The sequence below is a fragment of the Ambystoma mexicanum genome, chromosome 6q (genome assembly GCF_040938575.1).
Source record: "Ambystoma mexicanum isolate Mex_15411 chromosome 6q, UKY_AmexF1_1, whole genome shotgun sequence".
Classification (NCBI taxonomy): domain Eukaryota; kingdom Metazoa; phylum Chordata; class Amphibia; order Caudata; family Ambystomatidae; genus Ambystoma; species Ambystoma mexicanum.
Genome location: NC_090937.1, coordinates 1,324,305,892 through 1,324,324,774, shown reverse-complemented (window position 1 = coordinate 1,324,324,774; position 18,883 = coordinate 1,324,305,892). Strand labels below are relative to the sequence as shown.

The window sequence follows — 18,883 nt, the reverse complement described above, 5'->3', positions numbered from 1 at the left end:
ACAGATTACAAGAAGTAGGGAATAACCAGTTCTCCCTGGACACAATGGCATCAGACTCTCAGAACTAGAGAGAAGAGAATCGGAAATTACCCTTAAAATGGACTACTTTGAAAACAGAGAGAGAAGAAACAACCTGAGATTCTTTGGCTTTCTGGAAAATGAGGTTGAAACAGAAAAGGACAATTTATTTATTGTTAATCTGTAATGCTTCTATACACAAGTTTTTCAAGGAGCAGCAAAGAGGGGGGACGGGAAGCAGGAGAGCAGTGATCCTATTGGGTGGGGACGTGCAGGGGTTTGCTAGCCACAACTAAGTGCAAAGTAAAGGGGCTGGAGGGCTACAAGGTGAACAGTTGTGTATGAGGGGCCTGTGAGGGCAAGTGCAGGATAAGGGTTGGGAGGGTGTATGGGGGGCAGGGAATAAGTGCAAAGGTAGATTGGGCAGGGGAGGGCCTGTGGCCCTGTAAGACTCTAAGGGAACCAGGCCACCAGCCTCAGGCAGAGGGGACATTAGCGGGGAGGAGGGAGGAAGAGAAGAGAAACGTCTTGAGGAGCTTCTGGAACTTAAAGAGGTCCGGCTCAAGTCTGAGAGGGGTAGGGAGGCCATTCCAGAGAGGGACACCTGCGGAAGAGAGAGATCTACCCCCCCACTCTCTGCTTGGTAAAGCGTCTGATTTGCAGAGAGTTAGAGCTATACGAGCAAAGGGCTCTAGTGGAGAGGTATTTAGGGAGTTTGAGTTGGATATAGCGTGTGCCCAAGCTCCAGAAAGCCTTGTGGATGATGCAGACCATCTTGAATTTAATCATCGCAGCAACCGGAAGCCATGGAGAGATAGAAGGGCTGGAGAGATGTGGTACCTGGGCTTGAAGCCAAGAATAAGTCTTGCAGCCCTATTCTGGATTAGCTGAAGGGGGCCAGGTCCATTATGCGAGGAGAGAAGGAGAGGGAGGAGTCGAATATGACAGCAAGGTTGTTAGCTTCACACGAGGGTGAGGGGATGGGCCCAAGGAGGATGGCCAGAGTGTGAGAAAGAGGGAGCAGGCATCCCAATGACAAGGATCGCAGTCTTATTGACATTAAGGCAGAGATTGTTAGTAGTGCATCATGTCTGAATAGCAGACAGGCAGTCAGGAATGAGTGAGGAAGAAGGGGTGGAAGAGGAGGGTAGCTTGAAAGAAAGCTGTGTGTCATCAGCTTAACACTAAAGGTTAGGAGAGAAGGTGGAGATCAGATGGGATAGCGGGTCAGTTAGAAGAGCCAGGGTGAGAATATAGAGCCCTTACGGAGGCCATAGGTGGATAGTGAGATGGTGGAGAGGACCTGGGAAGAACTGTCCGAGTTGAAAGGGGTAAACCACTACAGAGCCCGGTCCGTAATGCCATGGCTATTTCTGAGCCGATTTATCAGAGTGGTATGATTGACTTTATCAGAGGAAAAAGTCAAGACGGATGAGAACGGAAGGGGAGTTGGATTGGAGATTAGAGAGCAGGTATTTACAGGTGTTCAGGAGAGCAGATGCCTTGCCTCTGGCTGCTCTGAAGCCAGACTGTTGGTCGTGGAGACAACCAAGAGATTCAGTGTGGTGGGTAAGCTGGGAGATGGCCAGCGGCTTCTCCAGATGTTTGGCCAGGAAGGGGGTAGTGGAGATAGGGTGGTAGTTTGCTAGACAGGAGGGGTCAGCAGAAGGCTTTTTGAGGAGAGGATGCACAAGGGAGCACTTGGGGAGAGAAGGGAAAGATCCAGGGGCAAAGGAGTAATTGCAGAAATCAGCCAATGCTCGAGCAAGGGAGACATTGTTGTCTGGAGGAGCATGGAGAACCTGTTTGGATGAGACTTTCATAGAGCGGACCCGTCTAGAAACCTCATAAGGTGTTATGAGAGAAAAAGGAGAAGAGTATGAGGGGGGGGGAGCGGGGAAAAGGGAGGCGTGAGTGAGAAGGAGGAGGGGAAGAGGAGAGAGGATGGGATGTCCTGAGTTTTAGAAATGAAGTGAGAGGCCAGAGAGGTGCAGAGGACCAGGGAAGGCAGAGGAGAAGTTGAAGACTGCAGTAGGGTTGGCTAGTTCCTTGGAGATTTTGAAAAGTTCAGCCGTATTGTTAGTGACATAAGGAGATCCATACACAAAGTGGTTAAACTCTTGTTCGGAGACGACTTGATTGATGACCCTGCCATTGATGGAGCTCACAGAGCTGGAGCAAGCTCCAGATGTCCACTCTCTATTCTTGCCCACTTCCATAATTATTCAGAGAAAACTAAGATTCCTGATAAGGTGCAGACTGTGGGCCCGATAAAGCATGGATACTCATTTACCACGTCTGTCGCGATGCAGGCTGTGTACCCCTCTCACGAAGTGGTTAAACAACAAGGGAGTTCAGAATAGATGGAGTTTGCCTTTCTCCATGTCTTTTGAGTATGACAGCTATAACTATAAACTGATTACTGAAAATGATATCCAGAGGGGCACGACCAAACTTGTGGTTACCATGGAGGACCAGGCCATAGAAACTAACGTGTCAGTAAAGAAGGGTCGAAATGCAACAGAGCTCCCAATATGTGCCACGTTCCAGGATTATGGAAATTTAAGAAACTGTATATGCCACCAAAAGGAGACACCTGATTGCCTTGGGTGTCTGGAGACCTTTGCAGTCTAAGTCCCCACCCGAACCCTGTTCGGTGTTTGTATTTGTTATTTTATGTTGTGGCGCGATAGCTAAAATTTCATGGATTCAGAATTGGGTGGTCTGAGTACTGGGTAGACTTTAAAGGTTGATGTTAAGCTTTCTAGTGAGGGGGTATACCCATTTAGCACACGATTAAATTGAGGTTACTCATTTTTCTTGTGCATAAATGCCAAGGGTGAGAAGGTGGGGGCTCTTATTAAAAGAGGTTATAGTTTTGGCTCGATCCTGGGGTGTGGGATCACCCGGTGGTCTAGTCCAAGGGCAGAGAAGGGGGCGTCACAGGACTGGACACCAAGGCGAGGGGGAATGTGTAACAAAATTGTGGTGGAGTTTCAGGAGTTTATGGGTTTTCTACCATTTTATATTTCCAGGTGTATTTTTAGTTTTACTATTGCATTGTTCCTGAGAGTTAATAATGGTGCACCATTAGGTTATTACAGATCATGGTCAGCCTCAAAGGTATTTTTTGTCCCATCATATGGCTCGGTAGTTAAAGAATAAGCGGCAAGCATGTGCATTTACTTCTTGTGAATGGGTGATCTTGAGATAAACTTAGAACTTGGTTCTCTGAATGCCCGGGGGGCTAACTCCCCCACAAAGCGCTCATTGATAATACCAGAATTTCAATGATCCAGGCTAGACATTCTCTTTTTACAGGAGACCCATTGGATTAGGGGCAAGGAACAGAGTTTGAAATCTAAAATAATAGGGGAAGTTCTACATTCATCAGCGAAGGGGGAAAAATAAAAGCGGTGTTAATGTTATCTAGCAGAAATCGGGCTGGTGGTGGAAAAGACCCTCAAAGACCCAGAGGGACGCTTCTTGTTTATTATAACCCAGTTACATGGGAACAAAATTACCTTGTGTTCAGTATACTGTCTGAATGAGGGACAGATCACATTCTGGGAAGCACTTAAAGAGAAGCTCAAGGTTGGGTCCATTGGTGGTAGGACGGGATTATAACATGGTGCTGAACATGGGCTCAACCCGTTTAGAGACAGTAAGAAAATGGAATGCTCAAAGGTCACAAATTCTCAGATGAGGGAGTCAGAGTTCGATCAGATTAATCAAGAGCTAGAGCATTCTCAGTGGCCCTCCAGATGTCGGGGGACTCCCCGTTCACCTTCTACTCCCATAGCCACGATTCCTTCTCCAGAATAGACATAATTTTTGTCAATTTTACCATGAAGCCCTATGTCTCCAAATTTAAAGTGACCCCCGTCCCATGGTCTGACCACAACTTAGTTCGAGTGAACCTGTGGAGTTGGTTGGCACATAGAAAAGAAAGGGCAATGGAGATGTAATGACTTTCTACTGAAGGACAGGTACATAGAGCAGACTATTGGCAGAAATTAAGGAATACCTTGACTTTAACAATGGTGAAACCAGTCCCTGTTTCCTATGGGAAGGATACAAAGCGACACAGAGGGGATCATTATACAAATTGGGGCGCAAAAGAAGCGGGAAAGACACGACTGGAAACAGGCTTAAGGGAAAAGATTGAAGCTTTGCAACTGGGTCCTCTGGGTGGGCTTTTGTCCCCAGCTAAAGTAGATAAGTTAAAAATTGATAAGGCAGAGTTGAAATCCCTCTTGATTCAGGACACTGAAATGAAACTTATGTCGTTAAAACAAAAGTTTCATGAGAAAGGCAGACAAAATCTTAGCATGGAAATGGAGAGAACAGCACAAATCTAAAATGATTGTCAAGCATTAAGAGGCGGGATGGTGACTCGGTTTACGACCCAGAGAATATATGCAACAAATTCAAGTCCTATTGCAAAAACCATATACATGAGAATACGAAAGTGATGGATCCCATATAGCTAACTTGTTTAATTTCATCCCAGTTCCTAGTCTCCCAGTGCAGAGGGCATAGACAAGCCGAAAACCGAAGACAAGGTTATCTGAACGATCAAAAACATGAAGGAGGGCCACACCACCAGGGGAAGACAGGTTCTCAGTTAGATTTTTTTTAAATGTACCACTCCCTACTAGCCTACTAGCCCTGTGTTTGGTACGAGTGCTCCATGATATTTTAGTGGGGCGCCCACTACCAGATTACATGTAAGGAGATATAATAGTGGGTTTGCACAAAGCAATTAAGGACCCCGGCTTATGTGCTTCATATAGGCCCATTTCCCTAATAAACAGTGACGTGAAGATAGTGGCCAAGCTGCTGGGTAAAAGAATTGAGAAAGCCCTCCCATCCTTAATCCACAAAGATCAGGTAGGCTTCATAAGAAGAAGGCAGAGATTGGACAATATAAGAAAAACCATCAACCTCATGCATATTGCACAAACAACAGGCTTTATCGCAGCGTTAGTCCCAATATACTCGTAGAAAGCCTTTGACAGGGTGGAATGGAGCTACTTGACTAAGGTGCCAGAAAAAATGGGATTCAGGAAGAACTTTTTGAATTGGATAGCAGCCCTTTATAGCTCACCCGACAGCAAAGATTCAGGTGAACGGCTCGGTAACAGCCCAGATATCCTTGGCCTGGGAGACAAGACAGGGCTGTCCCCTCTCATCCTTATTATATGCTCTTTCAATGGAACCCCTGGCAATAGCAATCTGAACAAACCAAAGAATTAAGGGAATCTGACGAGGACAGACAAAATTTAAACAGCCTCTATTCGCGGACAATATTCTGGTTTATATAGATGACCTGCTCGCACAAATTTCATTTTTTCGTATGTTTTCCGGTCCGAAGATACATTTACGTAAATCGAGTGTCTTGCCAATCCAGACAGCAGGGTCTAACCTTGACTCTTGTGAGATATCAAATGGGATGAGGTTAGAGTAAGAATTGATCACATATTTGGGGATCCGCCTCCCTAGGAATCTTAACATTGGGGACCATTAACTTCGTCCCAATGTTGGACAATATAAAAAAAAGACCTTAAGCGCTGGTCTCCTATTTTAACGCGTACCTCTGGGGCCCTGCAGGAGTGCCTGGTCCGGTGTGTCGGTGCTCGATGCAGCCGATGGTCTGGCGGCATATGAGGTTGATGGTAGTCCAAAACATTCCCCCCCCTTCCACTCCCTCAGCGCAATGCAAGAGAAAACACTCAGTGGGCAGAAAGCGGAGAGTGATTTGGTTTTGATGATCGATGATTCCAGGCCCCTCTAATAGGTACAGTGGGTCTCTCGAGAACCTAGGAATAGGGGATAGTGGTATGTATTGGTGTGCATCCACAGCTCCAGCCCCTTACAATCCCACAGGTATTCTTAGAAATGCTGATTACCATCATGGAATTCTGCTCACCTCTTGTCTTTAGTTGTAGTTCACTACAGCCTCCTTCAGTCTATTCCAGTTTCCTTACTGGATAAGTGGTCCAGGCCTGCTGTGACACACCTGTTGCTCTGGAGAGTGTCTCTTTAGGGTTCAGTGGTGTCCGTGCTGTAAGCAGCCTCTACTCACATTTTGTGAAGAGGGTTGTGCGCGGTCCTGTGCTGGTGAGGAGGGTTAGTCTCTGTGTCTCTATTATGAGGTTGCTGTGTGCGATGGCAAACTAATTTCTTTTGTTCCTTTCTCCTCTTAGGTCCAGAACTCTGGTCCGGTGTTGCTGCTGCAGAGCGAAGAAAGCGACTTCTGTGTCCCTTTCCGCAGCAGGGGCTGCGGGCAGAATCCGGCGTCCTGCTAACCCCGGCAAGGACGCAACAATCAGGTGAGTGACAGCGCTCCGGCGGCTTCTGTGCCCCCTTCCGCAGCAGTGGCTGCGGGCGTGTCTTTCTCTGCTCCGCAGAGGGGCAGGGTGACAAGCTGGATCCTGGCGAGGCTACGCAGGATTTCTGGAAAATACAGGTAGGTGTCACGACCCACTTCCTGAAACCCCCCCGGCAGGCCCATGGGCCAGGAGGGGTCTCGACTCGGGCCCCCAACAAGCTTAGACATCCTTTGCCTAGGCCCTCTTGGGGCCAGTCCTGGCGCCTTTGGCGCCAGGCTCATACTTAATGAAGACTTGTGCTTGGGAACTACTTTATTTCAATGCCAGTCAACATGGAGGCATCCACATAGCTTGGCTCCTTGGAACCAAGCTATGCGGTATAGTGTTTTGGGTGTGGTAGCCTAGGGACTATTTTACCTGGACTACTTTCTGATGCTATTTAAACCACACCCGACTTGGAGAACACGCTTCGCGTTATTTTGCAATCCTGCAACGTGACGCTCATCGTGTTCAGCAGCATCTGCGAACCTCGGAAGAACAGCACCTGAAAACCAAAAGAAACATCGTTATTAGCAGCAGCTTACCTGTGATTCCACTGCTAGCTGCCCTCAGCTCCTGCAAGCAGCATCCAAGGAACAGCGAGCCTCCCGGACAGTCAGATCTGCAAAACGAGAGGAACAAGACATTAGACATTTACAATTGTGCCGGCAGCTTACCTCTCAAGTTGCCCATCGACCAGCAGCGCCTTGAGACTTCTTGCTCCGGATGAGCACCGCAACCTACGGGAACAAAAGACAACAGGTTAGCAAAGGCAAGGCATTATAACGCTGCGCATAGTGCCTACTTACGGCATCAAGGCGCTCCCGAAACACCATCACCTGCCGGTGAGTCCAAATTCAGCCAACGTTCCACGGCGAACTTCCGCGCACCTAAGGAGAGAAAAAAGACATTATTGAATCCAAGAAAGGCTTCCAGTATAACAGTAATAAGACCTACAGAAAGACTCTAAAGGGCAGCATCAGTGAAGTAACTAGATTGCACTCGCCCACAAAGGACAACGCGCCCCTGCCAAGAAGGCAGGACGGAGAGCATGCCAAAATCCATAACAAGGTGAGGAAAGGTCTGGGGAGGGGCTGCGGGCATATGGGGTGTTGGGAGGCTCTTACCCCAGTTGCCCAGTCTTGAACATTGCCCACCTGTTTTCCAGGCAGAACTTCCCCGCTGTTATACCAGGGAGCGCTGAGAAGGGCACCAGAGTCCCCGCAGCTGGGTGGCGTCCCTGTGGATACCAGGTGAGCGTAACAGTAGGTCCCGAGCAGAAAGGCACGCAAGGCTGGTACTGCAAACAGGTCTGTGGTACATGAATTCTGGAGGTCAAGCGTTGCGCTGTCTCTAGCAGCCGAGGAAAACGGTAAGCACTGGGGGTTGCCCAGGGCGGGGCTCATATAGCCCTGGGCCCCACCCAGCACCACTAGACCACCAAGGATTCCATGCAGTAGGCCTGCTGGGGGCCATCTTGGTTTCTGCCAGGTGGTCTGTCCCGGGGGCCATCTTGGGAGAGGCAATCGACAGAATACACAGGCAAAAGCCTGTTTCTGCGCCAGTTGGCCACTGTATTGGTCCAAAGGCTACCTATGTTAGCTGCTAGAGTCCTAGGAGTCCTGTGAATCATGACACCTATGGTATTGTCCTGTCATGGCCGATTGATGACCAAAAAATGAATATTCTGCCATGATTTCTATACCTATTTTTGGCTATTCCCTCCATCCTCCAGAATAGCTATTTTACAGAGCTGAAAGGTGCGATAAATACATTTATTTGGCTAACATTTCTAGAATTAAAAATCCACCTACTAGGGAGATGGGAGGATTCGGCTTTCCTGAAATCCATCTATATTACAAGGCCTCTCAGCTGCAAATCTTAGTAGAACTTATGAGGGATGATCTGGGGAATTATTTGACTTATTTGGAGGACCTGAAAGCCCACCCAAAAACATAAGATTTAATTTGGGCCCCTCCTAGGATCATACCAAACAGACTAAAAGTTTGTCCAATGTTCACAGTTTTATGGTCTCTCTGCAAGAAAAACCGCAGGAACCTAGATCTATCATCATGGCCATTGCATCTGCCTTCTGTGTGGGGTCCACCAATCCACCTAGCACGGCAGGCTTTCCGTCATTCACAGATATTGTCGGACAGAGGCCTGGAAAGAGTAGGCAAACTTTTTTTCAGGGAGCGTTTATTGAGTACGAGGCCCTTCAAGAGGTCTAGGGTCAAGAAACATTCACGGTCTTTGAATATCTGAGACTAAACGGGATACTGACGGACAGTAAATGGGAGTCGAAACTTACCAGGGATTGGACCCATTTTGAGAAAGTCATTGCAATGTCCACAGACAGAATGGAATCTCCTCTAAATTTTATAAAGCGGTAAACTCTTCACACACTGGGAATAGACAGAACTTTAAAACACAATGGGAAGATTTGGTGAGTTATGCAATTCCTGAGGAGACAAAGGGAAACCTGTTTCCTGTCACTTTCCATGGCAATTTATTTACCTCTGCAATGGAACACACGTTTAAAATGCTGCATGAGTGGCACAGAGACCCTCTCAGGTTCTCTAAAATGTGTCCGGGTGCGCCCCCCCTGTGTCCAAGGGCGTGTGGCCAAATTGGCTCCCATTTCCACACGTGTTTGTATTGTTCCGAAAATTTAAATTTACTGGGGAGAAATTTTGAGGTGGATTCATGATATGCCAGGAGATGACCTTGCAATAGAACCTCTGGCAGAGGCAATGTTAAGTGCGGGTAGAGTAGCAGTGGCACAGAAATGGAAATCTCTGGAATCCCCAGTCAGGGGGGGATTGGGAACACAAACTTTGAGACATCTTTACTATGGAGAAACTCACAGCGATAGCAAATTGTCACGTGGGGTTGTTTCAGGAGGAATGGGGCCCGCGGCTTCAAAAATGGGAGCTTGACAGAGGACAGAGCAGACAACTCCTAGGAGATTATACTGGATGAAAGCTCAGGGGTTCCTGGTTAATATGAGCAGGGGAGTGGGGGAGAGTGGATCTTCTCAACAGTCGAAGGGGCAGAGGAGGTGGGGATGACTTGGATCACCGAAAGCAGAATCACGTGGGCGATACTGTGCTAGGTTATCGGGGACAGAGTTGAAAGAACCTATCTCGAGGGGTTTAGCTATATAACTGCTCTGATAGAAATATGCCATATTATTGTTCAACGAAGTTGGTGTACTAACATGTGATTACCTATATTATTTACTTCCTTTTTAAAAAACCTGCTTCACCACCTGAACTATACCAGCAAGAGACATTTAAGACTTCAAATCCCTCCTCGTCAGCATTAAACTCAGCAAGGAAGTACACGTTTCCTTCTCATATAGAGACCAACGACAGACACCAAGCTTACAGACAACATAGCCATCCTAGCGGTGAACCACAACATCAGCATACCAAGAGATTTTAACATCTGGGGGAAGGGAGGAGGGGAAGAGAGAGAGAGAAAAGAGAGAGCGCGCGAGAGAGAAAGCGAGAGAGAGCGAAAGAGAGAGAGAGACCCTTAGATATGCTAACCAGCCTATAACCTTTCAACCCGTCACAAACAAATGGTGCAACAAGATTTTTCAATGCCAAACAGAGCACTCAAGAAAACCAACTAAAAGTTAGAGAAAGCATGAAGAAAACACTACAACCCATCTGGCAAAATACCATTAAACTGAAAAAATTGAATCAGCAACAAACCCACAGAAATAAACCAGACAAAATCATCAATGAAATGAAATACCTTTCTCATGCAGCAATACACCCATATAGTCATAGCTATGCGACAACATTGCAAACCACTTCAGAAGTTAAATAAACAAAATCCAACAGACCCTGACACAAGCAACCCAAAAACAACCAACAATTTACCAGTCACAGACAACCCGAAAAGCACAGAACTAAACTACCTCAGATCAATATCAGAAGATACTTTCAACAAAGTAGTAAAGGAGAGCAATAAGTCTGGGCCAACCAAAGTCCCTTACCCACCAAACATGTACAAAAACCTACTCACCAAAGAAACTCTGGCCCTCTACGTACACCAATTGATGGATATCCCGCTGGAAATCAGAATCGTACCAAAGGCTTACAAAGCGGCCTACATTAAACCACTTTGGAAAAATGAAGCAGGAAAAGCAGACAATACAACTACTACCAGATCATTGGCTCCTCTTTTTTCCTGTGTAAGGGCAGGTAACACCCTCCCGAGAGAGACAGCGACTTCACAGGAAGCTGACCTAGGAACAGGAATCAAAGGACACACTATTACAAATGGAGTAGACTCACACACCAGGGTGCTGCATACCAAAGTGGCCTTTGATTCTATTGAGAAAGAAAGTGGGCAGGGTTAATAAAGACTGAGATAGTTCCTTAAAGTTAGACGCAGTGTCCACCATCTTGTTTCCCTCCATCTACATTTTTCCTATGGTTAGGGAGTAGAACTGGTCTCTGTGTTGGATACTAAGGCTTCACCAACCCTCTGGCAGAGGGTTCTGGAAAGTCAACTCTCTCAGCAGAGATCCAAAGAAGAGGCAAGCTCACTGTGTTGCAGGTCCCCTGGAAGCATGTGCCATCTTCTCCAGTAGTGGGAGCCCAAGAAGGACTAATCTGATCCTAGAGTCCCTGCATTAGGACTCACTGCAACCCGACAGTCAAGTCAACCAGGATCTCTGTTTTCGCCAAACCGTTTCGAGGCGCAATTCTAGCTTGGTTGAACCAGTGAAACCACCAGGACTATCCGGAGCTGCCTTTGGCACTTGACGGAATCTCTGAGCTACTGTTCTGTACTCTCTAACCAATTTGCTATTGCACCATGCCACTGAGCACATCATTGCCCCGGCTCGAACTTGAAGCATTTCGTTACAAGAGCTGCCTTCGAACTAACATTTTAACCGCCAGCATCTTCGTTGCTCAGCTCCATCACCAGTCGAACCATTCCTGGCGGCACCTCGAACTGCCGGTCTCTAACTGCACATCCAGTGATCATCATCTTCGCCGCTCAACTGTCGAACCGGTGGCCCTCATGATCTACACTCTTTCGAACTGCAGCAAACTTCAGCTCGACCCCGGCTTACCACCAGCTACACAGCTGGAGCAATGGGACCAACACATTCAAACTGCACAAACAGTACAGAAACGCCTGGTTCAATGCTGTCAACACACCAAGCATTGCAAAATGTATTATTGGATGATAACTGCCACCTTAGTCCTTCTTTGGGCCGTAGAGACTGTTTAGGCCACTTTATGCCCTTTTCACTCATTAAATATCCTTTTAAGAACATTGTGGTTACTACTTGCCTTGATTCACTATCCAGAGTGCTGGATCTTGCTATCATTGCATATTCTGTGTTCTTTTGCCAGGGTGGGTGGGGGAAGAGGTTTTCCTATTTAGTTATTTTTGGAGATGGCGTGCTTTATTAACGTAGATTTATTTTTTATAGAACCTTCACTGGACATTCCCTTTATTTTGTATTGTTGTAGTATTGCCGTTTGTGTTGCTACTGAATCACGCTCAAATCCCTCTTGAGAGTAAAGCGTTGCCTCTGCCCGCATTAGCACGAATGGCAGAGGTATATCTCTTAACTGTGCCCATTTTACCTTTACGATTGGGATCACTCTTGTTTTTTAGTGGTTGAATAATGTCTTCGCCACTACTCACCCATGTACTTCTGAAGGGCAGAAGTCATGCTGCACCCTCCTTCACAAAGAGCCGAAATAATCTGTTTATCTCCTTTCACCTCAACAAGCGGAAGCACTAAATGGGGTGTTCCACAAGGATCAAGTCTCTTGCCACTTTTTTATATATATATACTACAAAGCACTCTGCATCACTTACAGAGCACTGCATCGACAAAGAACAGACATCATCCAATAAAGAATAACCCCCCCTTCCATCCAAGAACACAGAGATCAAGCAGCGGCAATCAAGAATCACTCCCTACTACCTAAGAACAATAAGTAGTGACATTCTTATAGAATCAAGACACTGAGAAAAACAAATAGGGAGGTTCTGCCTTCTCCTACCTAATAGCACCACTATGGAACTCAACCCCAAATGAAATCCAGACAACAGACGACCATATGGCACTTCGGAAACTGTCAGAAACTTGGCTAGTCAATACACCACCCTAGAGATCCAACCATAACCCTAATATGGAAAACACAATCACTGTTCACAATGATAGACAAACCAAATGAACGCAAGGAGCAAATCCTCCTGTTAACTAACACAAACCCTAAAACCAAGGAATCATCACTAAACAAGGCTACCTCTCTCCTCCAGAGGGATCAGCCCCCAGTGCCAAAGAAAACAGGACTCCTACACAGAACAAAGAAATAGCCAAACACAAACGTATAAAACAATGCAAAAAGTGACACGAAACATAGCCAAGCAGTTCTGGCCAAGAATGAAACCGACTAAATCTCACAGTCCAACAGCTCATTCAACACGTGCTTACCCACAAGCTGACACAAATGCAGCTAAAAAAAATACCTTGACCCATCACTACCAAGTCAAACCTTTACACCTATCCAACAAACCTTCAAAACCTATCAACAATGAAGAGATCCATCTGGCCACTCAGGTAATCTATCTGGAAACATAGACCTCCAGAGAAACACCACAAACCACCAAGAGAACTCTCCTAGAAAGACGGCAGTTGCGCCTGGCTCTCCCAGCACCAATAGTTGAGCATAAAGCGTTGTCTTTTCCCACTTACCCCCATCAACCACTCACCTTATTTTACTCTTTCAGATCCTGGAGACTCCTGGAAACCATGAAAATGGCAGCGTTGCACGGTACAAATCACAATAACATATTTCAATGGGCTTGAACACTTGACTGCACTACATTTTCTTTACACTTTGGTGCAGAAAAAGTTAAACTTTAGTTCAACAGCACCAAAGCCTAATTGAGCTTAACAGTTGCAGAATCTAAAAAGGTATGAAGGGTACAGCAAAGGTTAGTGGGCTCTTCAGAAATTATGGTGAGAACCACTTAGCAGGACTATTACACTAGCACTTCAGAAACCCAGCTGGATAACTGATAAACAGGATGTTTCTTATAACAATGTTGGTGTAACTCACAGAATCTCCACTCTTTGCAGACACAAAATGGCTACTGAGGCCATTTTCTTGGCAAAACCTCTGGTGTTTGTCAACTTTCACAGTGCGCATATGTTCCAAGTCAACTAAAAGGAAACAAAATAAAAGCACATTGCCATAAAGCATAAATCAGCTATGTAAGCATGCAATAATATGAACATTTTACAAAATATTGAAAAATATCATCAGGTTTTTAAATTGGTAAACTTGTTTATTTTTATTTTCTTTATTGAATATAGCTGAATAATTCAACTTTTTCAATATTTAAACAAAATTCATTTACATATTAAATACATCACAAACATCAGATAAAATCAAAAATAAAATTGGGATAAAAGAAACAGAATTTGAACAAAACAAACATAAAATCTTTGGAAATAATCAAATCCTTCTACAAAACTTGGCTAAATATAAAGGAAAAATTGTGACAATTGATGTGCCACATATTGAAGTAATTAATCATAGTCATGACTCATTATTTCCACTAAAAGCATAGTATCATAAAGTTAGTCTCTTGATTGCTCAGTCAAAACAATATATCACATATTAATTCTGCACAACCTAAACAAATTTTTAAAACACAAGACCCATCCCAAGAGAGACTTTTCCTATGCATTCAGGTAAGATCACCGAACTTTAAAGCCCTTACAATTGTGGTCCAAGTGGAGACACAAAATTAGATTTCAATTTTATAGCCGCTAGAAATTTATGGGTGGTAATACGGATACTTATTGAGTTAGTGGATAATATTACCGACCATCAGGTGTCGGGAGGTATCGCACTAAAATAAGACATGTGCGATTCACAATGTTTTCTTCGTAAATCATTTACAGCCGGGCATTCGGTTATAATATGTTTAAGGGTTTCTTTGACCGCCATATCCTGACAGAAGGCACAGTAGTTCTCCTTCCACTGCAACAACCGCCTTCTAACCAAAACATCACGAGTGGGAAATAGGTTGCACCGCAGACGTAAGATAGTTGTTCTTACTTGTGGAGACGGAGATTGGTTTAGGTATGGAGCCAAAACTTTGAGTCTTTTATGTTCATAGGCCAGTACTTGAAAATCTTTATACGATAGGCACTCTGTTCTCGTGTTAATCCAATCCGATCTGAACATTTTTTCTTTTGCTCGAGTTGGATTTACAATGAGGGCTTCCAAAGACAGATCGGCTCTAGCCAGGATATTATAAATATACGAGACCCAAGTTTTAACAAATGAATGTTCAGAGGTCAACATATAGATGGATAATGTGGCAAGTATGTTATCAGGTCTTACAAAAGTCAAACACTTGCGAAACAAGGCACAAAGCCTCCAATGATATTCCACACTCAAGGACGTCAGACCCAGTTTATGTCTTAGCCAGAGACCAGGTACGCATTGGGGGAGTTGTAAAACACCTCTCGAATATTTTGCCTCTAACTTGTGCAGAATAATAGCAGATACAAGGTTTTTGGTCTCAAGGCCATACAATATAGTAGGCAGTACTTTTTGTCTCCAGTAGGTAATTGCGGGCCTGATGGTAAATTTACCAAATGTGTACAGAATGATCTTTGTCTGGGAGATAGCGGACATGATCTTATGGTCTAAGGTCCTGGAGTGCGAGTCAATGGAGGGTGAACCATCAAATAGAATTCCTAGGTAAAGGTACGTTGGGACCATATCCACTATCCTGTTGTTAATTTTCCACTCAAATTGTGTTAGTCTGGATGGCCTCGGAGCGTAAATGACAACTTGTGTTTTGTTTAAATTATTAGCTCATTTGCGTCCAAATATGCATTTAGAGCAGATAGTCATTTCTGCAGGCCTATCGGCGATTTGGAGACCAAGACCAGGCCATCTGCGTACCAAAGGGCTTTAATGCTTATACCATTCATTTTTGACGAGTCCGAAGCTACCTGAAGTAAGGTCTGACTCACATCATGGATGAAAAAATTTAAAATGGCTGAGGCCAGGACACAGCCCTGTTTCAACCCCCTAAAAGTTGGTATCGCCGCTGATAGTAAGCCAAGCATGGATAACCGCACCATTATGGTTGTTGACGAATGTAGGGCATAAATAATATCGCACAGTGTTACTGGACAATTAGCCGACTGTAGCTTTTCCATTAATTTGATTCTAGAGACTGAGTCAAAGGCTGTATGTAGATCAACAAAAGCAAAGTATAACGGTTGTTTTGTTGAGTGGGCCTGAGCTTTTAAGGCATTAAGAGTCAGTAGATTAATAGTCGTTCCAAAACCTGCCACAAACCCAGTCTGACATGGATCCCGTCGCTTGCAGCTCTCAGTCCAAAGGGAGAAATCTCTCAATACTAGTCGAGCAAAGATCTTCCCTGGAGCGTCGAGCAATGCAATGGGACGATAACTTGCAGGTGATTCCCTATCACCCGTCTTAAAAATTCGTACAAGTAGGGAGGACTGCCATGAAGTTGGAATTTTTTTGGAGAGAATAGTTTGATGGAATACGTTGTTCAGTATCGCAGCCCATCTAGATGGATTCTGTTTAAACATAACATTGTTTAAACCATCGGGCCCTGCAGCACGCAAGGACGATGATTTCTTTATAAACTCTTCAATAATTGTAGGCAAACATTCTAGGCTCCAAAGGACTGAAGGTGATGGAGAATAGGTGAAGTCAGCATATTTAGTATCTGCATATAATTTCGAGAAATGTTCAAGCGATTTCTTTCAGATACACCACACAATTGAAGCTTGGCTTGCGGTTGATTCGACACGCCGTTAAGCAGCGACCATATTTGGGCAGAATTTTTATTGTTTGCGGAGCATAAAAAGGCTTCCCCATCCTGCTGATAGAGAATAGCCTTTCTTGCTCGGCACCAATTTCGGTACCGACATTTAATTTTCCGACCCTAATTCTTGGACACTTGATGGAAGTTTGAATGTAGCTCTAAATTATTTCCTATAAGTGCATCTGACCTGTGAAGAGTTTGATCGTTTTGGTGTTTATGTTTCAACACATGGGGGGGATCTTCCTCTGTATAAAGACCCAAAAGACAGAAGAATATCTGCATAGAAGTCAAGCTTCGAGAGATCTAGTCCTTGAGTAGCAGAGTTGAGAGCATTTAACGAGGCATCTGACCACTTGAAGTGCGTTTTAGCAGTGTTCACGTTTAGGACCTGCTTCGACCAACGTTTTTTTAGCAAGGTATGATCACATGTTCCCTACCACACAAAGTTCAGCATATGATGATCACTGATCGATTGGAACAGGACTTCAAATTTGATGGCTCTGTGGAAGAGGCTATCCGAGACAAAGACATAGTCAATGATTGAGTTGCAAGAGCCTCACTCCCACGTCGTTTTCGGGGGAATATCACCCATAATTGCACCATTGGCCATATGCAGGTTATGATCTCTAACAAAGTTAATCCATCTCATGCTCTCAAGCTTTTGACAATTTGTTTTTGGTCGTATGCAGTTAAGGTTTAAGTCCCCTACCATCATTGTGGCATCAATAGATTGGTCACAGGATATCAATTCCAATATCATAGATAGATCTTTGTAAAAAAAATTCCTCGGTCAGCCCGAGAGGGTTCCGATACAAGTTAATTAGAGCTATTGTTTGAGTAGCACAAGTGATTTTCACTAATTGTATGAAATTATTAGGCCATGCCCACTTAGTCATTTTCAGTCCTTTACTGGTTTTTACTGCCACCAAAAGGCCAGAAGTGGGTCTCCCTCTGGCCGCTGTTAAAGCCGGTAGGAGAATGATGATATGGTCGTCCCATACAGGTGTCATGACAAGCCAAGTTTCCTGCAAGGCCACTATATCATATCATACTTGTTGATATTAAGAGGCCAAGACCATAGGAGATGAGTGACCTCTAGTCTTCCAAGAAACTAGTGAGTATTATCTTTAGGACACTCTTTTAATGGTTATACTTGATAGGTGGAGGGTTTGGATTGAGAGGGAATTACTACAGGCCCACAGTAAGCACAAGTACACACCACAGGGCATTTTGAGAGAGAACTTGGGGGTTGGGACTGTTCACAATCTTTGGCCTCAGCTATGAGACGTTCCAAATCCTGAGCAATCAAGAAACCCAGTTTTTTCTTTCCAAATTGAATTCAAGACTATCCCAGATTTGATCCATAGGCGCACAATTGCAAGAATTTGATCACACACAAATTCGACTTGGTCGATATCACCTGAAGCAATGTCTTGCAGATTGCTCACATCGCCAAAAATGTTTAAAATGCTAGTCCTGCACAAATCATATTTTTCATGAGGAGCGTCTCTACATTTGAGTGGCAGTTGGAAAAGGTGTTTCTGGACAATTGGTGGCCGGTTCGTACAGACTCCTTTTTATTTGTAGATTTTAATGAATGATAAACACTTTTCAATATGGCCCCAGATTTAGAACCAAAACCTACTTTCTTCCAGGCACTCAGCAACTCATTAGAGGGATTGGAGTTAGGCTTAGCCCCCCATTGTGTTAGTGTTGGAATTAACTAAAGTCTTATTGGACGGAAGGCCAAGGTTTGGCCCACTTAGTGCATTAGCAGACGGAATTGAGGTAAAACGCTCAGTTAAATAGGCCTCTACTGCCGCCTTTATTGATGTTACTCGATCTTGGACACCAAGTTCATTTGAAGGAAAACCCACTTCAGTAAAAGCTGCTGCGACTTGGCAGTGTCTGACATCACTTACACTGGTTACTGGAGCCTGAACAGCTGACGGGGCAGAATGAATCACAGGCATATCAATTTGATCAATAATCTCTGTAAGTGGTGCGTACTCAGTAGGATAGCAAGCAGGGCCAGAGCTCATGGTAGTCACCGGCCTTTCAGTAGGCATATTGGAAGAACTCTGTGGATTTCCTATCGGCAGAGTAGGGAAGAAAGAGGGGATCTGTGGAGCTAAGTATTGTTGGGTAACCTGAGTTTGGCGCGCCATAAAGGCTCTCTTTCTGAGCACAGGTTTAGCTTTCGGCTTCTTCAGTTTTACGCCAGGAGCTTTCGACATACTTTGAGAATCAACAATTGTAGTGATTGTTTGTCTGGTTGGGAGAATATTTTTAGGACTTCTGTCTAGATTAATCCAGGAGTCATTTACATTTGTGGCATCTGGTATGGGGGAAGTGACAGGACAAATAATATTGGCAAAAGCAGGTAATACTGGATTTAAACTGCACAATCCCCCCAACACCATTTATTTCGACCAGAGGATTGTCTGGGCCCACTGCCACATCTACCCTATGAATAGATTTTAATGTGCTCAAGTTAGTGGCTGATAACTTCGCAATCCCTTCAGCAATTTGCTTAATCTGACCAGCTTGAGATGAAATTTTTAAATCAAGAGATCCAAACAGTTTATATAAACTGGCTATAGTGTTGTTCACAG

General features: G+C 44.7%; 1 protein-coding gene across 2 annotated transcripts in view; it reads right to left on the bottom strand.

Moving 5' to 3' along the window:
• RAB28 (RAB28, member RAS oncogene family) overlaps positions 1-18,883 on the bottom strand; it is a 1,474,591-nt gene that overhangs the window by 368,988 nt on the left and 1,086,720 nt on the right. For both annotated transcript variants that reach the window (XM_069631946.1, XM_069631947.1), the window contains exon 5: positions 13,502-13,605. In XM_069631946.1, the coding sequence (XP_069488047.1) occupies positions 13,502-13,605 (104 nt within the window). The remainder of the gene's footprint in view (positions 1-13,501; positions 13,606-18,883) is intronic.